This window comes from Akebia trifoliata, chromosome 13 (assembly GCF_017979445.1).
Source record: "Akebia trifoliata isolate Shusen 1 chromosome 13, ASM1797944v1, whole genome shotgun sequence".
Taxonomy (NCBI): domain Eukaryota; kingdom Viridiplantae; phylum Streptophyta; class Magnoliopsida; order Ranunculales; family Lardizabalaceae; genus Akebia; species Akebia trifoliata.
Genome location: NC_141387.1, coordinates 6,516,308 through 6,543,683, shown reverse-complemented (window position 1 = coordinate 6,543,683; position 27,376 = coordinate 6,516,308). Strand labels below are relative to the sequence as shown.

Here is a 27,376-nt window from a genome sequence, read left to right as displayed (position 1 = left end):
GGTGAGGGGTTTGTTCAAGAAAGGGATGGAAGGACTACATATGAGATTGGGTTAGATTACTTTGATGAATTAATTGGTTGTAGTTTGTTACTAGGTGAACAAAAGGAAATATTTGGTAGAAGATATTTTACATGTAAAGTCCATGATATGGTACGTGACATGATTATAAATATTGCCAAGGAAGAAAATTTTAGGGGATTAGACGACAAGGGCACGGTAACTTGTACAGAAAAAACACGCTGTCCACACCTTGAGAATTCAAAGATGGATCAAATCAATTCCCAATTTTTGCGAACAATGACCAGGGTGGATTTGTACGAAAAGGAGTTTGCCTCAAATGTTGGACCCAAATTACCCCAATTAAAATGGTTGAGGGTTTTACATATCAAATTAAAGTGGGGAAACATTTCAGAAGAGGTGAATTGGTGGAGTGGGATAGGATGTCTGTCACATCTTATTTGCCTCGTAATAAGGAATTCATGTTTGGACGAACTCCCTGATTCTATAGAAAAACTTCAAAACCTTCAAGTTCTTTGTCTAGTAGCTTGTGATAATCTAAAAGGGCTTCCTAGACAGGTGATGACTTTTGAGAAACTAACCAATTTGGTGGTAGAAGAATGTGAACAAATAGAGTATCTACCCAAGTGGGTTGGAAAGCTAGCAAACCTTGAACTACTTTGGGGGTTTACGTTTGCAAATTCCAATGTAGAAGATGGGAGTCACCTTTCTGACTTGAAAAAGTTGACGCTACTCAGAAAACTCGAGATTATCATCGAATCAGAAGATCATTTAAAAGAAGAGGAATTGAAAGTCTTATCTGAGCTCATACAACTTGACTGGTTATTGGTAGAATTCAAAGGTGGGATAAGTTAGCAAATCATAGGGAAAGTTGATTATGAGATTCCTCCTCTTCAGAAGCTTCAGGAACTAACATTCTTTAAGTATTCAGGCGAAACGACACCAGCATGGATCAATCCAACTACTCTTCCAAATTTGCAACGACTTTATATCGGTTCTTCAATAAACATTACTAGAATGAGTACAAAATTCTTTGGGAATGACAATGTGGTTTGGGAATTGGAGAACTTAATCTTCCATATTCTACCAAACTTGGAGGTAGATTGGATTAGGATGAAAAAGGCAATGCCATTCTTAAGACAACTTGAAATTAAATATTGTGACAAACTCACATCACCTCCTTGGAGTTATGATGACGGCACTTGGGCGAAAGAAGAGGAGCATGAAGAAGAAGAAGCAGCAGGACGAATGGGAAATTAAACTCCTTGGAGCTATCTCATATGGTGAGAATCTCTTTTACTAAGGAACTGCATGCTCGCTCTTTATTTATTGTTTGTGTGTTTACTTGTTTCTTACTTTGTTTGTTGTATTAATTTTATTGTATCATATTTTATTGCTTGTCTGTTTTTTTTTCCAACCAAGAAACAGAGTTCTTGAAACTATATATTATTTATGCTACTCTTTAGCCCCCACGGTAAATATAGGAGTTTTCCGTACTTGTTCAACATTATTAGGATGCGTCACAATTGTAAATGGGCGGCTTTGGAAAGTGTTTCTTGGACTAGGCCCATTATATGGTTATTTTCCTCATTCAGCTATGAGAGATATTACATACCAATAGCAGTGTTATGGACCTGAAATGTTCTGAGATTGATCAATCGATCAATCTGTCTATAAAAATGGATGTGCTTTGAATTGATTTTTGAGAAAGCCAATATACGACAGCGTCGAATTTTTCAATGTCGATTTTCTTTTCATTTTTGGACGGAGCGAAACCGTTAATCTTTCCTAAGGGTTCTACGAGTTCGCTCAACTTGATAAGACGTCCACACAATCAAAATATACTCAAAGGAAACACGCGTTGAGAAGAAATATTTTTTTTTCTCAACTATTATGCTTAGCTCAACTCTTCGAGATTGGCTCTGTGTACCATCAAATTACAATGGTTTTTTTCTTCTTTTTTTTTTTGTTGAGAAGGTTTCCATAGATCAATACATTTGGACAATTACATCATGACTCAATAGTTTTTTCAACATTATTAGGGTGTGGTACAGTAGTCAATGGGTCGGGTTGTGAATTGGGTTTGGATAGTGTTTTTAGGGCTAGGCCCATTTAGTTAATGGATTAGTGCTGGATTCAGGCCTGTTGGACAAGCCAGTTTGGCCTTGCCTGATAGTTTATATTACAATGTATTTTCTATACAAGGAAATTTTCCCAAATACCTAATTGTGTAGATCGTTGTCATCACTGTTAGCATATTATAGTTCTTGTCCAAAGTTTCAGCATCAAGTCAAGGTCGATCCGAGACCAACCCGATAAGGATCAAATCAAACCAGAAATTGATCCAACAAGAAGTTGTGGTGCCAATAGAAACTCTCTCCGTCTTTTGCTAGGTTATCATCTATCTTTTTTTTTAATTTTTTTTGTTTAGGATTTTATATGAGCTTAATCATAATTGCAAACAACTACTAAAATTGTTTGAATGAGTGTTATAATGTTGAGATTATAACTTGTGCCAAACCTTTGTAAAATTTTGGAGATTGTGTTTTAATCTTTGATTGGGGTGTGATAAATAATTTAAGAAATTGGGGTGTAATAATTAAAATTTGGGGTACCAATAATATGGATCTAATAATTTAAGAAATTGGAGAGTAATAATTCAATTTTCCACCAAAGAAAGATTTTATCATGATTTTTTATATCAAAAAAGATATCTAAAAATAATATTTTTTTTTTTGGTCATTTTTTTATGCAACTCTAACAAAGAAAATAATTTTTCGCAAAATTTTCTATTTGGTACTCAAACGGAAGAAAAGGATTTGCCTAGCAAAGGATTTGGTAAGTAATATTTTCTCTGCAATCAAACACGCTCGTAGTGGCAAATCTAAATAAACCTCATACATTTCAACAAATATGTAATTCAATTTATATACTTTCTAAAATTTTATCTGATCGGGTCAAAGTTGATTCAATAGATATTGGATCGAATCCCTTTTGGAATTGAAAACATCGATCCAGATCCGAAGTTTTCGGATCACAATGGATCGGATTTTGAGTCTACTTCAATCCATTGACAACCCAAACCGAGTGGGCCATGTTGATATTCTAGGTAGAAAAGAATTCGAAACTTAGATTTAAGCCCAGGATCCACAACAGTAAATTTTATCCCCTTTGTTTCCCTTGCGTGCACCATGCGCCAAAGGAAATGGCGGCTGCACCAGTTTTTCTAAGAAGAACAGTTGGATGGTAGATTGCTAGAACCATCAAACATCGAATCCTTCAAAGTCAATCTGTTTCTCTCACAACTTCAAATTCTTCTTCAGTTATATATTTTTAATTCTTTTTGAAGTAGAAACAGTGGATTCTATAACTCTATCAAGTATCAAACTTCGATATTAAATGAAGAAAAATCAAATTTTGATGTTTAATTTGTGCTAATTTGTAACAATCTTAAGTACCCATTGGCAAAATTTTCCGAGTCAGTTATATATATATAAGTAATATGGACCGAAAGACCATTAGTCTCTATGGACCACATGTCAACGTGACGCCCAAAATCACCATTGGGTGCCACATGTATGTAGAGCATACGGGATCAGATGAGTCAGGGCCAAAACTAAGGCCTATGGGATCCTCCCCAGGCATGTGCAGCGCTCGCACATCACACACACCAGGTAAGTAAGGGAACGCCCTCGCGAGTGGCCTCCAGGAAATATTGTTCATGTTGGGTATTGACCACACAACCTATGGACTCTCATCACTTATTAGATTTGAAATTGCCATTGAGCCACTCCCTCAGGGTTAGTCAATTAAATATTCAGTGTAAAGAAGAGTAAATGTGAAGACATTGTAAAATTGATTCTAGTGTTTGTTTCACTCTGTGGTTCTCTCTATAATTTTTGAATTCTTTATGTAGAATTTGTGCTAATTTGTAATAATCTTAAATATTCATTGGTCAAATTTTCCGAATCAGTTAAATTAGATGTATATAACTTAAAAAGAATTTTATCTAAATATAGTTATACTTAGATGAGAGATTTTTCATCAAAGTGGAGGTGTTATAAACACGTTGAGGTTCCAACGTTTCTAAGGGTTGAAAAGTTTTTTTCGCTAAAATGGAGATTGTTGAAGTATGACTCAAAATCAATTAGGTCTAGTCCAAGTATGTGTATTTTTTAGATCGGTCCAAGGTAATTTGGGTTGAACTTGTAACTTATATAAGTGACTCACTTATGTGGTGCTTGTAAAATGAGTTTTGTTTTCTTTTGTTATATGAAGTCTAACTTCAAGTATAAATCTTTTCTAGAAAATAGAGTAAAGAAAAAAAAAAAATTCCAAGAGAGGAGAGGTTAAGAAGTTTGGGAAGATTAAGATCTAGAAGAAGGTGAAGCTAAGTAATAAAGGTATTTCCTTATATCGATTTGCTTAATTTTCTTCATAGTGAAATCGATCTTCAACGCTTATACCTCCATGAACGTAATCTTTGAGTGAACCATATAAAATCTTGTGTTGTGAGTATTGTGTTCTTACTGTTTTTTTTTATGTGGTTGTGTTATCTTCTTTGCATTTGTTATAATTAGTTGGGTTATCCTTTTATTGTCATTATCAAATAAGATCTTGGAAGGTGTGACATATAAGGTGTTTAGTGAAATATTTAATGATCAAATTACTAAGTGAGTTTCACAAAGATGTTTACCTACATAACAAATCCAACCCATTTAATAATCGTGTTAAATAAGTTAACAATATTATCACCCAAACCTATTAATTTTCATCAATTTTGTATTTTCTTTTCTTCTCCCAACAAGAAAGGAACGAAGAATTAAGGTATATAAATGACAAAAGTAGTATTTCGACTGAGATGCCCTCCTCTAATATCTTGTTTGGAGGCTGAAATAGATAAATAATACTATAGTAGAGGAATCAATGTAATGGGTATTTCCGTAAGCTCAATTGATTTGTTTTCTTTTTTGTGGGTCTACCAAAAGGTTCTAATCGCTCATAAACTGTAGTCTGTTTTGTGATCTTTGTTAGATATGGAGTCATAGTCTTTATTTGATAGTGATTTTGGTTGAAAGAAAGACAGAGTACGCATCGGCCCATTTTTTTTTTGTCTCGAGCATGTGTAACACATCATTCTGAACTCCACTCACCCATGGCTATGTGGTGCCTATCTAAATGTTATTTGAAAGTGGTGGGAACTAAATCTTAGCAAACATCTTTATTTTAATCATCAAGTATAAAAATTAAGTCTATTTATCCTTTTTAGGTTCCAATTGAACAAAGAAGACGAGCACAATTCTCTGTTGTTCATGTATAATAATAATTGTCTAATGTGAATATTGCCAAATGCCAACTTCTACAGAAATGACGAAAGTTATTGCATTTGGACTGAAATACCCTCCCCTAATACCTTGTTTGGAGGCTGAAATTGAACAAGGTTTTCTTGGAACTATTATTATGATAAATTTTTTATTATTATTGTATTTAAGATTTTAAACTTCTAAGAAATTGGAGTGTAATAAGTAAAAGTAGGGATGCCAAATATTAACTCTCATAAAAAAGAGAGACAAGATCCAGAATGGTATCTACGTGGCTTGTTTTGGTAGAAGTTTAAACACATTGAGTTCCTAACCAAGCCAAGCCATTTTTCTCTATGAAATGCAGCCCAATGTGTTTCATTTTCAATAAACATGTGTCACTTAGACACTTATTTTTGTATAGGAATGGGACACCATTCTATATCGTGTGGAGCTAGACCCTCGAAATTGATCAAGAAGAAGAAGATGAGGACGACAATGAAATCTTTTTGTTTTGTTTTTATTTATTTATTTTTTTTGCTTGTTTGAATTGTAATCATAGCAACGGAGTGCAAGAAAATAGGTGATATGCAACTAGATTCCCAATCCAAGACTACTCCTTTTTGTTTACCTGAATAGCAATTAACTAACTCGCTTTTTCTTCTCAGAATACCGTATTTCCCTAACAAATAGTAAGAGATTGAGGGAAAAAATGCCATCCCAAAAATTAGTGTCTAAGAGATCCATGCCCAAACCTTCAGGGGTGTAGATGGATGGAGAAGGGGGTTGGCACTACCCTCTTACAACCCATTAGTTAGCTCAATGTGGAACTAGTCCCACGGAATCGCTCCTTCTTGTACAGTCCATTCTACCAATAGAATACAAGGCATAAATAAAACAAATGTTCAAATAAATTAAGAAAAGAGAAATATGATGCTTTCCATGTTACTGGATGCTGCATAGTGTTTGATTCTGGAGAAGTTTTATCAAGATTGTGAGCTTCATGATGTCCACTCTCTACATTTTATCTTTGGAATGGTCTAAGTTTGCACCTCTCATGATCTAATACTAAGGCCCATAAATGGCTTAGGCACCAACAGGGACAGAACCAGTCTTAATTTCAAGGGATCATGCCTAGTAATGTCTCCAAGATCAAAACTCATCCTCGGGTTGTGCCTAGATATAGGCAAACCTATTTCATAATTTGTCACTTGGTTCTTTGTTCTCGGTTGTTGTTCACAATATAATTTACCACCTCATTTGTTTCGTCTCGTGATGCATGCATGCATGCTTCACCATCAATTCATACATTTGGATTATTATGTGACAGACCAAACTCAAGCTAATCCCCTGATGAGGCATAGGTCAATCTTTTCTAATGGTTCTATGAGTTTGCTCAACTCTTTAAGACATCCACACAATCAAAATAGCCTCAAAGGAAACAAGCGTTGAGAAGAAATATTTTTTTTACTCTATTATTAAACTTAGCTCAACACTTCCAGATTGGCTCTGTGTACCATCTTACTCGTTTGACCAACAAATTACAATAGGTTTTTCGTTGAGAAGGTTTCCATTGATCAATACATTTGGACAATTACATCATGACTCCATAGTTTTTTCAACATTATTAGGGTGTGTCACAGTAGTCAATGGGCCGGGATGTGAATTGGATTTGTATAGCGTTTTTAGGGCTAGGCCCATTTAGTTAATGGATTAGATCTAGGTTCAGGACAGTTTGACCCGGCCTGATAATTTATATTACAATGTATTTTCTATACAAGGAAATTTTCCCAAATACCTATGGGCCGGGCAAGAACTTTGACGATGGCCCTAATTGTGTAGATGGTGGTCATTGTCGTTATCATAATGTAGTTCTTGTCCAAAGTTTCAGGTCAGGAGCAAGTCAAGGTCGATCTGAGACCAACCTAATAAGGATCAAATCAAACCAGGAATTGATCCAACAAGAAGTTGAGGGTGCCAATAGAAACTCTCTCAGTCTTTTGCTAGGTTATCAACTTTTTTATTTTATTTTATTTTGTTTAGGATTTTATATGAGCTTAACCATACTTGCAAACAACTACTAAAATTGTTTGAACAAATGTCATAATGTTTAGATTATAATTTGTGCCAAACCCTTGTAATTTTTTGCAGATTGTGTTTTAATCTTTAATTGGGGTGTCATAAATAATTTAAGAAATTGGATTGTCATAATTAAAATTTGGCGTGCCAATAGTATCTATCTAATAATTTAAGAAATTGGAGAATAATAATTCAATTTTTCACAAAAGAAAGATTTTATCATGATTTTTTTATATAATTATCACAAAAGTCAAATTAAAATAATATATATATATATATATATATATATATATATATATATATATATATATATATATATATATATATATATATATATATATATATATATATATATTTTATGCAACTCTAACAGTGAAAATAATTTTCCATAATTTTACCCTAAACGAAGCCCAACGAAAATACCATAGTATTGTAATGAAACTGTTAACAAAGGAGTTCAAATCAAAATCTGCTTCATGAAACTATAATGGGGTTCGTTTAGTTCAAAGAACTAAACGATTTTGATCGATGGCGAAACTATAATGGGGCAATTGTACTTGGAGTCGTTTCTATTAGAACGAATGAAACGACTAATACAAACCGTCATTTGTTCCACAATTTTACTGTGATATTTAAAGAATTAAGGCGTAAGTAGTAAAAGCAGACATAGTATTAGTTCCACTAACACAAATAAAAGTTTTTTTTTTTTTTTTTTCTATCGTAATTAGTTTTAAGAAAAATATGTAAATGACCTTATTTGAATCATGTCTATTGCACTGAAAAGTAACAATATTCCTTTCTAAAATTGAACTTGGATCCCATTGTTGATTCTGATTGTCTTGTAGTATCGATAGCAGTCCAACTCCTTGTTTCATAGGATCCAGATAGACTATTTTATGATCAATTGGATCAAATTCAAGGCCTGAGGTCAAGTATTCTTTTTTACATATAAGAAACATTACGGAGATAATAAAAAATACACTCTTAAACTTCTTTATTTATTGCCACTTGCTCACCTTCTTCAATTATAATTCTATAATCTATGTTTAGTTGGTGGAACCTAATCCTTCTTATTGCTTTCAAGGCCACTAGATTATCATCGAAATTCTAATTTCAAATTTTGAGAATTATCTAATAGTTATCAATATCCTCCTAGTCGGTCTTTGTGCTTATTATGTTAGTATAATAATAAACACCAGAAGTCTCTGTATTAAGTTCAAAGATACCATCCCCACTTAATTGGTTTGAGATGATTTGGCTCAAAACTTATTCTAACTAACTCGTAGAACCAACTCGGTAAAGTAGTGTCAACTCAATAACTTGATTGAGTCAACTCAAAAATGAACCGATTTGGTTCAGAAAAAATTAATTAGAATTCAGAGGATTATATTTAACATTTTCTTGGAGAACAAAATAAGAAATATTTTTTTATTATAAAATACATATTAATAATTTAAAATATCTATAAATATTTTTATTTAACTTATCTGAGTCGACTTGCAAGCCATCAAATTGATTTGACTCCATGAACATCTGAGTCGAGTCAACTAAAAAGTCAAACTTTGTTGCTTAGTTGGAAGTTAAATGATATGAAGCTAAACATCCATCATTTAGGTCTCTCATCTTACAGTTGAAACTTGAAAGCTTATTCATTCATCCTACTTTTCTAACTCAATCAAAACTCTAAATTAAGGTATGAAGATTTCTTCAATGTTTTATTCTATTACTTGTACGTGCATGTTGTGTGTTTGTAAAATTGATTCTAGTGTTTGTTTCACTCTGTGGCTCTCTATGTAATCATCGCGTTTTATATGTAGAATTTGTGCTAATTTGTAGTAATCTTTAGTACCCATTGGGCAAATTTTCCGAATCAGTTAAATTAGATGTATATAATTTAGAAAGAAAGGATCTAAATATAGTTATACTTAGATTGGAACTATTATGTCAAAGCCACAAAATTCATTCGATTAAATGCTCCCATCGGTGTCTCAACTCAAAGTTCCTGCTTTTGTGTAGAATCGTGGGTTGACGGCATGATGGTTTAAGAATAATAGGGAAAATTCCTCCCTCTCAATTAGTCTAAAATTGAGGTAACCAATAAATATTAAGAAAAATGAGAAAGAATGAAGGAATTGTTTGTTTGTTTGTAAGAAGTTCAACACTAACAAAAGCATGTCATATGACGACCTTTATTAAAGTGGAATGAAAAAAATGGCCACCCTATTAAGGCAAAGAAATACTATTCATGTCATGTGCGTTGAGCACATTTTCTCTAGGCTCCACTGACCCATGCCTATGGTGTGGTGCCTAATGTTGGCTACTAAACATTTTTTTAACAAAGAGCATTAAGAGTAGAGAAAAAGTGGAGTAAATCAAACTCCACTTTCTAAATAAAAAAAAAAAAATTAAGTCTATTTATCTTTTTTAAGCTTCAATTGAACAAAGAAGACAAGCACAATACAACCGTTAGATGTTTCTCTATTGTTCATGTATTATAATTGTCTAATGTTTTGTCAAAGATGGTCAACGAAGGATGGCCGCCATCTTTGACCAAACATAATACAACTACTAGATCTGCATAGACTTGAAGATCGTTTAAAACAGCATCTTTTTTTTTCTTTTTAAGTTTGATTTAATTACATCCTCTACTAACACCCCTCAAATTACATCGCAGCACCCCAAACTTTTTCCCTCCCTCGAAACTCAAAACTCATCAAACCGTTTCGTATCTTTCCTCTCTGCATATCTCCCATTCAGAGGAAACCCGAATTCACAGGGGACGGCGAAACAGGTACGAACCAAAATAGGCTCTCTTAAAAATATATATATTATTATTGTATTTAAGATTTTAAACTTCTGGGAAAAGTCTGAATGGATCATTATAAAAGGATTAAAAGAGGACCCAAAATTTAAAACACTCAAATTTACCAAAAAAAAAAAAAAAATTTTCAATAAACATTGTGCTGAAATAACGTTAACCCATGAGGGGCAGCTGTTAGTAACATACCCAACTAATATCTGTAAAAAAAAATCTTTTTTTTTTCTTCATGTATACATTTCATTTTTTACTGAATTATTTTATTTTATTTTTCCCTTTGTTTTCGGGATACTTTTGAAATTCTTCATGAACTCGTTCTACTTATAAGGCTCAACAAAGGATGTCGGTGAATGAAGTAAATTGTTGTACTGCGAGCTCCCCTTTGATGTCTGGTTTTAATCCTTACTGAAACTTATCTACTCTCTATTGTTTATCTTCTACTAATTTCGAGGCGAATAAGGAGAGTTCATTGAATCTTTGTTCATAATGGGTGACAATCATGTTACCCTGAGTAACTAAGTTGGAGGAATTCAATCTCCTTCCTCTTCCCCATGGATGTCAAGAAGTAATTGTTATAAAACAATTCCACGATTCTTGCCCAAGAAATATGTTAAGGGGTGAATACCAAACACAAGGCACAACGGAATTTATCTACCCACTTTATATAAGTTAAATAGTCATTAGCAATAAAATAACTCAATCACAATGCAGAAAATATAAGCAAGTATGACACCACAATTTTACGTGGAAAACCCTCTAAGGAGAAGGGAAAAAATCATGGGACCTTGTCCAGTCAAAACTTCCACTATGAATAATAATAGGATACAGAGTTTTCTCTAGAAAGATATCTAGAGGCTACCAGTTCATCAAGAATATATCTATTCTTGGATTAAAAACAAATTTTCCTCACTATATAAAGTGGATTTCAACAAGAATAAGAAAGATCTCACCGAACAACTGAAGAAGAAAATCTATTATCGACACCAGTCGATGCATAGCACTTGTCGTCAGGAACAATATGTTGGAATTTGATCAAGATTGGACCACTGACAATCTTCCAATCTCTGACGGAAGGATCAAAACAAAAACCTAAATTCTCTCTTCCCAAAAGCGACGGCTATTTCTCTCTTTTTCTTTCTCTCTCTCTCTCTCTCTCTCTCTCTCTCTCTCTCTCTCTCTCTCTCTCTCTTTATATATATATATGTCCGGCTAGGTTTTGTTTTGTTTTTCTTTTAAAAAACAAAACCTAACTCATGTAAGTCCCACATAAGAAGGACCGCTTAACAAATCTCCCCCTCCCGATAATGTGGGGGGCTCCACCAAGATCGCCACTTTTCTACAGGTTTCAATCTTCTGTATAGGCAACGCTTTTATCATCATATCTGACCATTATCATCAGTATGAATTTTCTCAATCTGTAACAATTTCTCATCCAGTGCATCACGAATCCAATGATACCTGACATCAATCTGTTTAGATCTGGAATGGAAAGTCGAATTCTTACTGAGATGGATGACACTCTAACTGTCATAGTAAAGCAAATACTTCTCTTGTTGTAAACCTTGTTCTAGTAAGAACTTCTTCATCCATAGCAATTCTTTGGCGGCTTCTATGATAGCAATGTACTCTACCTCTGTAGTAGACAAAACAACACATTTATGTAATCTGGATTGCCATGATACTGCTCCCCCTGAATAAGTAATCAGGTACCCTGAAATAGATTTTCTAGAATCAATATCACCAGTCATATACGCATCTATGAACCCATCAAGCACATGCTTACCATTGCCGAAGCACAAACATACTCTCGTAGTACCTCTAAGATACCTAAGGATCCATTTCACAGCTTGTAGACACCTCATTTTTGCAGTCACCTGATTAATCAACTCGTCAATCCGATTGTGATGATTCCCAATGATGGATGATTATTCCAATGCTTTATTTGGTACTAGATATGTTTCAAAAATTCGGATAAGGTATCTTAAACTAACAAAACTGTAGAAACCACGCTACACTAGAAAAATATAACCCCTAAAACATAGAAATCATCATTTCACAAACAAAAAGAAGTTTTACGATAAAAATCACTAAAAAATGATCAAATTACCAAAATACCCCTAACATCAAAACAACCTTAGAGCCCCCTTTATGCTTAGGAAAATCCTTTCGAACACATAAAATAACAAAGTGAAAGCAAATAAACTATTTTACCAATTTTCATCAGATTCGACAAAATTACGAAAATACCCCTCATAGGTTCGCGATCATTTCATGCCAAAAAATTCGTAAATGATACAAACCAATAGTCCCATTAAATTTTTTACGAAAAATCGATTCCAAAACATCCCGGAACATCAAAAACCGACTTGAAATGCAAAAGTTCTCTTCGGGGGTAAAATGATAATTTTTTAATTTTTAAAATTTTTAATTTCGAAATTAATAAATAAAATATTAATTAACGTAAAGTAAAATCTTAATAAAATTAATTTAAAAATCTAAACCAAGTCAATCTCATAAGACTTAAGTCAAAACCCTAATTAAAACCTAATATAAAGAAACTAAGTTAATCTCATAAGACTTAAGTCAAAATCCTAATTCACCTTATCTAAAAGGAGACCTAGTCAAACCCTAATTCTTCCAAAAAATCTATAAATAGGAGCCTCCACAACCTAATCTCGCTGGTAAAAAAAATCCTAGAAAAAGTAGGTCAAAAAATCCCACTAATCTTCCCCAAACCCTGATTTTGAAGCCCTAACTCTCTACTTATCATCCAAACCCTAGGATTTGCCAAAAAAATACTAAAAAATCTTCAAAAAATATCCAAAAATCCATAAAAAATTAAGAAATACTTAGATCTAAGAAGGAGGTACTTCATCTTGAAGATCCGAAGCAGATCGAGTGACGGAAACAAAGCGATGAGTATTTTACGAGGAGTCATTCTACCAATTCTGAGGGAACAAATCATTGCGATCGTCGTATAGGTATATTTTATTTGTTTTATTCATTTATTTTAGGTCTGTTAGCAATGTAATCCCTTTTTGGAAAATAGTAGAGACCGACGTTTGCCGGGCGGGGTTGGTGCCTAACACCTTCCAACCCCGTAACGTAATCCCCGAACCATAGTTTCTTTCGTAGATTAGTTGTTTTTATCTATTAGAGTCAATGCTCAGTTCCTAGACCGTAATAACTAGGTGGTAACTCCCAAACTTCAAAAATCAAAAGTGGATCTGCACACCCCGCGGATCGATGACGTTTTCACAGTTGTCCAATGTTCTTTGCCGAGATTAGAAAAGAACCGACTGACAACTCCAACAGCATGAGCGATATCAGGCCTCGTGCACACCATGACGTACATTAAGCTACCCACAGTTGATGTATAAGGCACTTTCTTCATTTCTTCTTCTTCTTTCTCACTCGTAGGACTTTCTTTTGAACTCAACTTCAAATGGCCAGCAAGTGGAAGAACTCACTGATTTTGCCTTGCTCATGTTGAATCTGTCCAATACCTTCTCGATATAACTCTATTGTGATAGCCACAATCTTGCATTTTCCCTGTCACGAGAAATATTCATACCAAGAATTTGTTTTGCGGGTCTCAAGTCCTTCATAGAAAAAGACTTACTCAATTCCCTCTTCAGTTTGTCAATTTTGCCAGTATCACGACCAACTATCAACATGTCATCCACATATAGTAAGAGGATAATAAATTCGCCATCAGAAAACTTCTTCACAAATACACAATGATCAGAAGTAGTTCTGTCACACCCCGTGCTCAACCATAAAGGAATCGAATTTCTTATACCATTGTCTCGGTGCCTGCTTAAGTCCATAGAAACTCTTTTTCAACTGACACACTAGATGTTCCTTGCCTTTAGCTGTGAACCCCTCTGGTTGCTCCATGTAGATTTCCTCCTCCAAGTCACCATGGAGGAAAACAATCTTTACATCAAGTTGTTCAATCTCCAAATTCATATTGGCAGCCAAACCCAAAACAACTCGGATAGAAGACATATTTACCACAGGTGAAAAAATTTCTTCGAAGTCAATGCCTTTCTTTTGTCCAAACCCTTTTACAACCAATCGCGCCTTGTACCTTAGTTGTGATTTGTTTGGCTCAATCTTGCACCTGAATATCCATCTATTCTTGAGTGTTTTTTGCCCTTAGGCAGTTCAACCAACTCATATGTGTGGTTCTCATGTAAGGATTTCATCTCTTCTTACATGGCTTCTAACCACAAATTTTGATAACTTTCTGGTTCTCCTCAATTAGAAAGTAACATATACTCATTAACTGAATATCTTCTGGAAGGTTAGTGCTCTCTGGTGGATCTTCTCAACTGAATCTCAGCAGATGGTTTCAAAAAAGCTTGCTCAAGTTGTTCTTGTAACTCCACATTATCAAATGTAGGCTCAGTATTTTCACTAACTGTATCAATCTATTCTTCTAGTACATATCTTTTATGTTCATTATGCGTCACACTAGGAGGAACAACTAGATCCAAATCAACACGGTCTTCCTTGAAAAACTTTGACTTTTTCTGAAATATGTTTTCAATGATTTGATCTTCAAAGAAGACAACATCTCTGCTCCGTATGATTTTCTTACTGACTAGATCCCACAATCTGTAACCAAACTCCTCCTGCTCATAACCCATGAAGATACACTGCTTGGCTTTGCTATCAAGCTTGGATCTCTCATCCTTGGGAATATGAACAAATTCCCTACAGCCAAACACTCTCAAGTACTCAAAATAAACATTTTTACCTGTCCAAACCCTTTGAGGTATGTTACAATCCAAAGGAACTGACGGGGAAAGATTGATTAAGTCAACTGAGGTCCTCATTGCCTCACCCCAAAAGGATTTAGGCAATTTGCATGAGAGAGCATACACCTGATTCTTTCACAAATGGTTCTATTCATTATCTTTGCTACACCATTATGCTGCGGAGTCTTGGGTACAGTTTTCTCAAGCCTGATACCATGGCTTCTGTAATACTGTTCAAACGACCCTCTGTACTCTCCACCATTATCAGCTCTAACCTATTTCAGCTGCCTTCCAGCTTTCCTTTCAACTATCATGTGAAATACTTTGAACATGTCTAGTACCTGGTATTTAGTTTTTAAAGTAAAAACCCATACTTTTCTAGAGTGGTCATCAATACAGGTTACAGAATAAAGTGCACCACTAAGAGTTTTACTATTCATAGTGCAAACATCAGTGTGTACTAAATCAAGAATATTAGTCTTTCTTGATGGTGGGGATTTTTTAAATGAAACTCTTCTTTGTTTTCCAACAAGACAATGAGTACAGGGCGTTAGTAGCATACCTTTGCTATTAGGTAGGAGCTGCTTTTTGGCAAGAACCTGAAGTCCTTTCTCACTCATGTGACCAAACCTCTTATGCCATAGCTCAGTGGAGGTTTCATTCTCAACAACATTGACATCTCTCTTGACTAATTTTGCTTCTATCTTGTAGAGAGTGTTAATTTTCCTCCCCCTGGCTAAAATAAAAGAATACTTACTAAGTTTCCACTGTCCACCTCCAAGGTAATTATGGTAGCCTTCATCATCAAGTTTCCCAATATAAATCAAGTTGAAGCGCATATTAAGAACATATCTGACATCTTTGAGAAGCAATTTGCACCCAATGTTGGTTTCCAACTGTACCTCTCCAATGCCCATAATTTCACATTTTACTTCATTTCCCATCCTGACCCAACCATAGCTATCACTGGCAAAAGAAGAGAAGAAATCTCTATGTGGAGTAATATGAAAAGAAGCTGCTGTATCAATTATCCACGTAGAGTCCTGACATGTGAGATTAACATAAGCATCATCGTAAACAAATACCACATCACCATCAGATGCAACTGCTGCAATGTCTTTTTTATCTTTCTGTTCTTCGCCTTTTTCTTTCAACTGTTCCCTTTTAAATTTTCTGCACTCCTTTTTGATATGCCCAGGCTTGTCACAATAAAAACATTTTATGTTTGTTCTTGAGTTAGATTTTCCCCTTGACTTGTCACGACTGTTATAACCGTGTGGTTTTCTACTTTTGCTTATCTTCCGCATTTCTATAACAAGTGCCTATGAATGAGAAGAAATACATTGCTCTTTTCTTCTTGCTTCTTCATTAAACATGATGTCTTTTACTATACCCATAGTCATCACACCGTTGGGAGCAGAATTACTAAGTGACACCACCAAGGTTTCCCAACTGTCTGGCAAAGAACTCAACACAAGTAATGCTTGCACCTCATCATCTAGCATAAGTGTCATTGTAGACAGCTCATTCAGCAATCCTTGAAAATTACTCAAATGCTTCGTAACATTCTGCCCATCTTTGTACTTCAAATTCACAAGCCTTCTTATCATAAAACTTTATTTTGAGCAGTCTTTTTTCATAAAGACTCTCTAATTTCTGCCAAAGACTGTAAGCATCAACTTCCTTGGCGACATGATGGAAGAAACTTTGATCAACCCACTGCCTAATTTGTCCGACGACTTTCCTATTCAATTTCTTCCAATCATCATCGGTTTTCGCAATAGGTTTGACACCCTTCAACTCAATAGGTTCAAACAATTCTTTGCAATATAAAATATCCTCCATCATAGTATTCCAAATTGAATAATTGGAAGCTGTGAATTTAACCATGCTATTATATGACTCTTCCATTCAATTTACACAAGAAATCCACAACCAACGCTCTGATACCACTTTGTTAAGGGGTGAACACCAAACACAAGGCACAACGAAATTTATCTACCCACTTTGTATAAATTAGATAATCAATAGGAATAAAATAACTCAATCACAGTGCAGAAATATAATCAAGTACGACACCACAATTTTACGTGGAAAACCCTCCAAGGAAAAAGGAAAAAACCACGAGACCTAGTCCAGTCAAAACTTCCATTATGAATAATAATAGGATACACAGTCTTCTCTAGAAAAATATCTAAAGGCTACCAGTTCATCAAGAATATATCTATTCTTGGATTAAAAACAAATTTTCCTCACTATATAAAGTGGATTTCAACAAGAATAAGAAAGATCTCACCGAACAACTGAAGAAGAAAATCTATTATCGACACCAGTCGATGCGTAGCACTTGTCGTAAAGAACAATATGCTGGAATTTGATCAAGATCGGACCACTGACGATGTTCCAATCTTTGATGGAAGGATCAAAACAAAACCCAATTCTCTCTTCCCAAAAGCGGCGACTCTCTCTCTCTCTATTTCTCTTTTTATATATATATGTCCGGCTAGGTTTTGTTTTGTTTTTCTTTTAAAAAACAAAACCTAACTCATGTGGGTCCCACATAAGGAGAGTTCATTGAATCTTTGTTCATAATGGGTGACAATCATGTTACCCTGAGTAACTAAGTTGGAGGAATGCAATCTCCTTCCTCTTCCCCATGGATGTCAAGAAGTACTTTTTATAAAACAATTCCACGATTCTAGCCCAAGAAATAGGCCTTTGGTCATCGGGCTTCTCCAGTCAACAAGCAGATAGCCATTTATGGTTGCTCGCGATCCTCACATCTCATCACCCACCTAAATGTCTTTTCCAAACTCTGTACCCAACTTTCTGCTTTTAGAGTAACTCTGGTCCCTGAGAAAGGGTCACCTTTTAAACCTTTCTATTGTGCTAGTCCTGTCTATTACTAGGGTTAAGGTGGATTGATTGTGTTGTTGTTGATGCATTAAGGTAGCTAAAACTGAAATGACTTCGAAGGCTTCGCTCATTGGGTTGATTGGTATCCTTCTCGGATGCATGTTGTCCTAAATTTTTTTTTAAAAAAATAAAACAATTAGAGATAAATAAAATAAGATAAGCTTTATGTCTATTATTTCTTTGATTGCAATTAGCGACACTAATTTACATCATATTATTTAGGCTTCCACCCTTGTCCCATATTAATTGCTTGACCATAAAAATATTTTGTTTACTTTTAAATTTTCAATAAGTTCGACGAAACTTCTCCACATACTCAAGAAATTGACCAAACTTGAAGATATCCCAAGGGAGAAATCGTTTTTCTCTATTCATTTTGAAGAAATTTGGGTTATTTTCCAACAACTTAGCCTTTTGTCGTCTTATTTCCACCTTCGGTAATCATTTGTAATATTCCAGGCTACTGAGCTCGAGTGGCTGGGTATCGTTTCAGTCATAATGCCTCCAATTTCCTAGTAAAATGCGAACTATTGTTCCTAATTCAATAAAGCACATATTTGATAAGTACGTTTCATTAAAATCATTTAATTCATAAGATTTTCAAATATATATAGACATACGACACTCCTTCAACTACAAGTACAGTATGGCTAATAACCATCTTGGTACATATTGAGGTTATCATCTATGCTTTTGCATAACCCATCATCATTTTTAGAGAATTCTGCCCTATTGCGCAGGTAGTAGGCACTAGTAACTTCTTGAGATCGACTATCCTCATTGTCATCATCATTCTTGATTTGCCCCTGTATTGAGGCTGAGCACACATGATGTGAGGGTGACTATGGTATGACAATGACCCTACATGATAGGAAGGGGGGGTGACTACATGATAGGAAGGGGATCATACATGATACGAGGGTGTTCCTACATGATAGGAAGGGGATCACACATGGTATGACGGTGACTCCACTATGTGAAAAAAGCCCATATTTGACAGTCTTAACCCATCAAATTTTGAGAAATTTGACGGACCCTCCCATCAAATATGCCAGTCAAATATTTTCTTGTAGAATTTTTTTTTGACGACCCTGAATATGACCATCGAATTTGGAGATTTAACAAACAATAGCACGATTCTCTGATTCACCAATCACAATAAACGAAATAATAATTCAAAAATTCAAAAAAAAAAAAAAAACAAAAAAAAATCATAAAACAAGTTCCAAATTATGCTAAACAACTCAAAATTCATATTATATATTGAAATTTCATTATTAAACAAGCTCTAATAGAAGCAATTGGGAACCAATAAGCTTCTTATTACAATTCGAAGCAGTGTGGGTCACATGCCCTTCATTGTCCCTGGCCGATCGTTAATCAACTATCTCATTTAATCGTCCCATAGCTGTCTCGTACCCTTTAAAGAAGGCTCTTGCACCAATAAGCTTCTTATTACAATTACTCAAAATATACTTATTCTTATTTTTTTTTTTTAAATTCGACAGAACCTTCCCTAAATATTGAACATATGAAAAATAAAATCTGTATAAAAACATAACAACTATCATATAATAAAACCTGTATCATCATACATTAAACCATATGTAATAATCACACCAACATATGTAAAATGAATAAAAAACATTCATAAACAAAATTTATATGTGATCGTCATACCAATAAACAAAGATGTTCATATAGTAGAAATATATTAAATTTATCCAAAAATATAATTTATTCAGTTAATAGTAACTTTTAAATCATAAAATTATATAATTATATCACGTCGATCATAAACTTCTTTTATAGGATTTAAAACTAATAGAAGAGATAAGACAATGTATGTCTGATGTAGGACTTGTATTACGTACTCTTAAGATTGTTTACAATTAGGATAAGGCTCATATAAAATCCTAAATCTAGCAAATAGAAATATAATTGAGAGAGAGAGAGAGAGAGAGAGAGAGAGAGAGAGAGAGAGAAAGAATACCTTTAATGTTGATAATGCACCTAGAATGTACAAAAAATGATCTGAATACCTTAAAAAATATATTATTACACTATATATATATATATATATATATATATATATATATATATATATATATATATAGGGGACGGTTCAGCAACCCTAAAGTTTGCCAAGTTTGGTGCCAAACATTTTTCAAAATATGGGTTAGAAGCTTTGGAATGAGCTGATTTTTTGTGAGGATGATCTTTATGATGAGGAGATCATCCTCACCAAAAATCAGCCTATTCCAAAACTTCTAACCCCATCAAAAGTGATTTACAAAAAATGTTTGGCACCAAACTTGGCAAACTTTAGGGTTGCCGAACCGCTCCCATATATATATATATAGGGAAATGTTCAGCAACAAACATTTTGGCAAAACATTTTTCAAAATATGGGTTAGAGGTTTTGGAATGGGCTGATTTTTGGTGAGGATGATCTCTACGGTGAGGAGATCATCATCACCAAAAATCAGCCCATTCCAAAACTTCTAACCCATCAAAAATGGTTTACAAAAAATGGACGGTCCACGATTTTTCAACTTGTAAACACGGGGCTAGAAGTTTTGGAATGGGCTGATTTTTGGTGAGGATAATCTCCTCACCGTAGAGATCATCCTCACCAAAAATCAACCCATTCCAAGATCTCTAACCCATGTTTTGAAAAATGTTTTGCCAAAATATTTGTTGCTGAAAGGGACCCATATATATATATATATATTTATATATTAAAAAATTATAAAAATAATTATTTTTAATTTAAATAAATTTATAAATTTTATAATTCTATCGAAATTTCGGCAGCATCTCCTCTTAAAAATGAACGTATGAAATTTTTCTGATAAAAAAATACCTACATAATACACAATTTAACATCCATGTAACAGTTCATATAAATATTATCAATTCAAGCACTCCAATATGTCATCAAAGCCTAAAACACGACCTCGAATGAACATGAGACTAAATAAATAAATAAGTAAATTCAATCTCATCCATGAGCAAGCAATATTCAACCACTCTAACTAGTTACACAACATATCAGCTCAAACATGCAAGTAATGAAGTACAAAGTAGGAACATACTTCACCTTAAAACATTTGAAAAAAAAAACACTTCACAAGAAATGAGACCTAAGCATCTTGATGATAATTTTGGGTTAATCCCCACTTTGAGCTTATACAATCACAATAGCAAGACCACCATTATAATATTTAGTAAAAAAATCCGATCCAAACAAACCCATTCCTCTTATTACAACTAAACATAGGAAAAATACGAATGGAATTCGAAAGAATCAATGATTTACATATTGTGTTGAAGGTCAGATTAAAAAAATAAAAACTGAAACCGTAGGCTATAGTCCTACATACCCTTCCTTTTCAACCCATTAGAATAAGTTTTTAGCAAATGTTCCTAAACGTAAACATTGGTGAAAAAGAAACACCAACATTAACAATTAACTTTATTATTATTTTATTTTTTCTAAAGAACAAAAAGGCCGTTCTAAAAAAAAAATTCAAAATTGACTTTCTATACACATTTGTCGACTGAACCTCGACAGAGAGAGGTAACTCTCAATTTAAAATTTTTTTTTTAAAACCATTTGAAAAAAAAATCAAAATTGAGTTTCTAAATAGATTTGTCGACTGAACCTCAATAGAGAGAGGTAACTCTCAATTTTGATTTTTTTTTTTTAAAACCATTTGAAAAAAAATCAAAATTGAGTTTCTAAATAGATTTTGAGAAGAGAGCAAGGTTCAGTCGAGGTTTAGTCGAAATTTCAAAGAGATTCAAATGAGAGTTACCTCTCTCTGTCGAGGTTCAGTCGACAAATCAGTTATAGAAGAACAGAAGAGGGTTATACCTCTCTGTTGTGTTTTCAATCGAGAACTTCAAAGTGGGATTAAAAAAGAAAAAAAATTACCTCTCTCTGTTGAGGGTTTCAAGGATGAGAACGATCTCGCCACCGTTGAGAGTGTCGTTGAGGGTTTCTGTTGAGGGTTTCCGTTGATGGGGTCAGCCACCGTAATCGCAGGAGGGAAAAGCCAGTCGGAGGGAGAGAGATGACTCTCGGCTCTGTCGAACGAGTCTCACGATCTGCTTCTTCAATATATAGTGTGGAGAAGACAGAGTTCTTCTGTTTTACGTTTCGTTAAATTAGGATAAAAGACCGATTAAATAAAACGAAGGGGTAAAATTGGAAAGTTGTGAAAAAATTTGACGGGAAAATTGTTCTCCGCAAAAACGAAATTAAGAAGTACCAATTTCGGTACTTCTCATAAAAGCACTATTTTGACTCTTTTAAAAAGTATTTTTTCAAAGCATTAAATACCCAAATGAACGAGTAAGTGCTTCTGACTCCTTGTAAGAGTCAGAAGCACTTTGAGAAGTCAATCCAAACAGGCCCTTAGTTTTTTCCCAAGTGATGATTTCTAGATTTCGGAATTGAGCTTTCTAGTGTAGTGCAGTTTCTAAGTATTAGTCGGATATCATGGATATTTTAATTATTTTTTATTGTCAAATGTTGACGAGAAGTTTCGTCCGTCCCAAAAACTATAATCTATATGTCTCGTGGTCGCATGTATTTAGTGTAGCGTGATTTTTAAAATTGTCAAAATGTGACAGCAGTCCTAAACGTGCGTAATTTCTACATCAAGTGTGCCAAAGAAAAGAGAAGGAATGAAATTATAGGAAATCATAAGAATTTGAGGACTATGAAGGAACAAAAGAAAATCGAAGAAAATTTTCTTTTTAAAAAATATTAATTGTCACCGTTAAATCTTAGTTTTAAATTTGGGATTTCATTAGCCATCCATTTTCAATACTTTTGATCAAACTCAAAAGTTTTTTTTTTTTTTCCTTAATCCGAATCTTAGTTTTTCCATCAAATTTAGAAGGCTGTTCATGTTGTCGGATTGCCAAGTAAAAGACTTTTTGTAATAAAATTGCCATAGATATGTCTACCCTATAAATCTCTCTAAATTTTATTATGATAAATCATTAATATCACTTAAATTTATCGCCCTACAAGACTAATGGATTTTACATGATTTATTCAATTAATCCTGTTACCTTTATGTATTCATTCATTAATAGATGATACAAATAATAATAATCAGTTTGGACAAGACTCTCTTTTAATCTTGACCCACTCTTTTAGTTGTAATGGTCATTATAAATATTATAGTTCATATATAATGTTACCGTATTGACTATTCTTTAATTTAATTTTAAATTCATAAATTTTATTTATTAATTAGACCACTTTAAGACCTACTAGGCCAATAATACATATCAAAGTAAATTCAGCCAATAACAGTCACTATTTTTCTTACATGAAATTTAACATAATAATTTCATAATCATTATCTATTGTGATCATAACATGCAATATTTTTGCACTAATATATCATAAATGATAAAATTTAATATCTGAGATAATATTAAAAGACAAATATACCTTATTTTCACTAATTTAATTAACTAAAACAATAAACCTTAATATTTGGTTGAACTAAAACTCATAAATAACAATTGCCCTAAATTGGAAAAATCAATTGAACTAAAATTGGAAAAATCTATTGAACCAAAATTAGAAAACTGATTAAACTAAAATTGAAGAAACTGATTGGTCCTGTAATTGAAAAAATCGATTAAACTAGAAAAGGAAAATCAGTAGTTCAAAATCCAGAAACTAATTGAACTAAAATTGGAAAAATCAACTGATCCAAATATCGAAATATGGAATTATTTTCAAAATGTGCTGGTTCATCGAACCAAGGATTTGATACCACATGTGCGTATTAAACCTAGCATACATTCATCTTACATAGATTATTAATATCTTAGAAGAATACACCATAAGGGAGGCCGATTCATTTTTATTTTTAGCTAAACAGGTAAATTCTTATTATGTATAAACTTGAGAAATGTTACAGAGGTCTAAGAATCTTTAAACTACAAGCCTAATTACAGGCAAAGATAATAAATCTCCTATAAATTTTTATTTTTTTTTAATAATTAAATTAGAAAAGATAAGAGAGTTCCCTAGCACAATAGCTACCCACTTAATTAATTCCATTTTGCACTTGAAATTAAATATGGTTCAAGAGTCCAATTCCAAGGTAGATTAGTTCTAGGGAGGCCATTGATTAATAACAGAAAATCCGACTCAATCTTAATACATCTCAGATCAAGATTTTGATCATTTTAAAATATTTCCTAAGTTGTTAGAACCTTGTTGAAACGACCATGAAAAATCTATATAGATGAGACTTGAGAGAAGACAGAGTGCCTAGACTAGTCCTCTTTTGAAAGGTTTTCTAATCCATCGTGGTCTCTTACTAATTAATCTTAAAATAGAGGGTTCCCTTTCAAAGATATAAATGATTGGGATTCCTATTTTTTTTATTTTTTTTTGCTTAGAATCTAAAACAATGAAATAACCAAATTGAGGAGGCTAGTGGGCCACACTTAAATCTTAGGTCTAGGTAACAAGTCCATGCATTATAACTTGTGTGCTCATGCATATGATTGTGTTAACCTTTACACTTCTATTGTTATATTACTAACAAAACGTTACACTTTTACAGGAAAATGGTGGAAGCAGTTGTTAGTGTTCTAGTAGAAAAATTGCTTAAAGGTCTTTTAAATGAAGGGTGTCTAGTGCTTGAATTCCACAAACAATTTAGAAAAATGCAAAAAGAACTTCCCCACATGAAAAGCTTTCTCCAAGTCGCAAATAGCGTGAGGATAAAGGATCGAAATGAACCTCTGAAGAATGCTGCAAGGGAACTCACAGAATTACTATATGAAGCAGACGATATTACAGAAGATTGTGAGTTGTTTCTAAGACAACAACAAAGAAAAAGACGGGAATCAAAGTTCATCTGTCGCTACTCTTTTTCATTATTAAAACACCGTTACCAAATGGGAAAGAGACTAACTCAAATAAATCAAGAAATCGGAGATCTTAGAGAGAGAATGAAAACTTACATGCCTTCACCTATCAATCTTCCTAGTGATGAACATGCCGGAACTAGTCGACCAACAAGATATCCAATCTTGATGAATGATGCTAACATAGTAGGCCTAGAAGATGATACAAAGAAAATTAAGCAATGGGCCATTGAAGCACATGGACCCATGAGGGTCATTGGGATTGTGGGGATGGGCGGGATAGGCAAAACGACCCTTGCTCAAAAGATAATGAATGATCAATGTGTGAAGGATTCCTTCGATCATGTCTTGTTTGCAATAGTTTCCCAAACATTCAAATATGATGAATTAGTCAAGAATCTTTTGGGAAAACTGAATCCGGACAAGAAATTAGAAAACATTGATTTATGTGGACTACTGGAAGAGCTTCGTAACCAGTTGGATGAGAAGAGGTACTTGATTATCTTGGATGATGTCTGGGGAATTCATGAAGGATTGTGGTGGGAGAGCTTGAAGTCTGTTTTGTCTCAAACAAACAAGGGTGGTTGTGTTGTTATTACGACAAGGAATGAGTCAGTGGCTCAATCAATGGGAGCCATTGAAAGTCACATACATCGCCCGAAAGTTCTTTCTAATGGAGACGATTGGTCATTATTTGCAAAAATAGCATTTGCAAACAATGGAGGTCAATGTCCAAATCCAAAAATAGAACACATCGGCCGTGAGATAGTTTATAAATGTAAAGGACTTCCTTTGGCAATCAAGGTCATTGGTGGAGTGATGCTAGGGAAAGGAGACTCTATCCACGAGTGGAGGCGAATATCTATGCATCTAAAGCAAGAGTTGGCGGTCCAAGATGTGCTAATTTCCTCTCCACTACAGTTAAGTTACGAAGAGCTTCCAACACATTTGAAGCCTTGTATGTTATATTTTGGAGCATATCCAGAAGATTATGAAATATCTGATACTGAAGTTGTTTTTGGCTGGATTGGTGAGGGATTTGTTCGAGAAAGGAATGGAAGGACTGCATATGAGATTGGGTTAGATTACTTTGATGAATTAATTGGCCGTAGTTTGTTACTAGTTGAAGAGATGGATCAATATGAAAGAAGATGTTCTACGTGTAAAGTCCATGATATGGTACGCGACATGATTATAAATATTGCCAAGGAAGAAAAATTTTGGGGATTAGATGACAGGGGCGCGGTAACTTGTACAGAAAAAACACGTCGTCTACACCTTGAGAATTCAAAGATGGATCAAATCAATTCCCAATTTTTGCGGACAATGATGGGGGTAAGCTTGGATGAAAACAAGTTTTTTTCTTTAAATATGGGACCCCAATTCAAATGGTTGAGGGTCTTACATATCCAATTCGAGTATCGTAACATTTCAAAAATAGTCCCTTCCGAGGTGAACTGGTGGAGTGGGATAGGATCTCTATCACATCTTATTTGCCTCTTTATAATAAACTCTTGTTTGGACGAACTCCCGGATTCTATAGAAAAACTTCAAAACCTTCAAGTTATTTGTCTAGGAAATTGTGATGATTTAAAAGGGCTTCCTAAACAGGTGACGACTTTGGAGAAACTAACCATTTTGGTGGTAGAAGGATGTGGAAAAATAGAGTATCTACCCAAGGGGGTTGGAAAGCTAGCAAACCTTGAACTACTTTGGGGGTTTAGGCTTGCAAATTCCAATATTGAAGATGGGAGTCACCTTTCTGACTTGAAAAAGTTGACGCTACTCAAAAAACTCGAGATTATCATCTGTTCAGAAGATCATTTAAAAGAAGAGGAATTGAAAGTCTTATCTGAGCTCATACAACTTGAGTTGTTAGTGGTAGAATTCAAAGGTGGGATAAGTGAGCAAATCATAAGGAAAGTTGATTATGAGATTCCCCCTCTTCAGAAGCTTCAGGAACTACGATTCAGAGAGTATCCAGGAGAAATGACACCAGTATGGATCAATCCAACTACTCTTCCAAATTTGCAAAGACTTTATATCAATTCTTCAGAAAACATTACTGGAATGAGTAGAAAGTTCTTTGGGAATGGCAACGTGGTTTGGGAATTAGAGAACTTAATCTTCGATCGTCTACCAAACTTGGAGGTAGATTGGATTAGGATGAAAAAGGCAATGCCATTCTTAAGACAACTTGAACTTGAATATTGTCCCAAACTCAAATCACCTCCTTGGAGTTATGATGACGGCACTTGGGTGAAAGAAGAGGAGCATGAAGAAGAAGAAGCAGCAGGACGAATGGGAAATTAAACTCCTTGGAGCAATCTCATATGGTGACAATCTCTTTTACTAAGGAACTGCATGCTTGCTCTTTATTTATTGTTTGTGTGTTTACTTGTTTCTTTCTTTGTTTGTTGTATTAATCTTATTGTATCATATTTTATTGTTTGTCTGTTTTTTTTCCAATCAAGAAACAGAGGTCTTGACTTGAATTAATCCCAGAAATTTATTGATGCGTGTGTGGAGAAAGGGGGCTGCACGTGCCCCGTACATTTGCATTC

The 27,376-nt window shown here is 34.1% G+C and overlaps 1 protein-coding gene and 1 long non-coding RNA gene across 2 annotated transcripts in view; both read left to right on the top strand.

Annotated features, from left to right (window-relative positions):
- LOC147387590 (disease resistance RPP13-like protein 4) overlaps nt 1–27,307 on the top strand; it is a 76,753-nt gene extending 49,446 nt beyond the window's left edge. The window contains exon 3 of the mRNA XM_086420483.1: nt 24,506–27,307. Within this exon, the coding sequence (XP_086276609.1) occupies nt 24,510–27,125 (2,616 nt within the window). The 5' untranslated portion in view covers nt 24,506–24,509 and the 3' untranslated portion in view covers nt 27,126–27,307. The remainder of the gene's footprint in view (nt 1–24,505) is intronic.
- Nucleotides 44–27,376, top strand: LOC147387589 (uncharacterized). The gene is made up of 2 exons (XR_015171217.1): nt 44–1,301; nt 27,293–27,376. It is a non-coding gene; the product is annotated as an uncharacterized LOC147387589 (long non-coding RNA).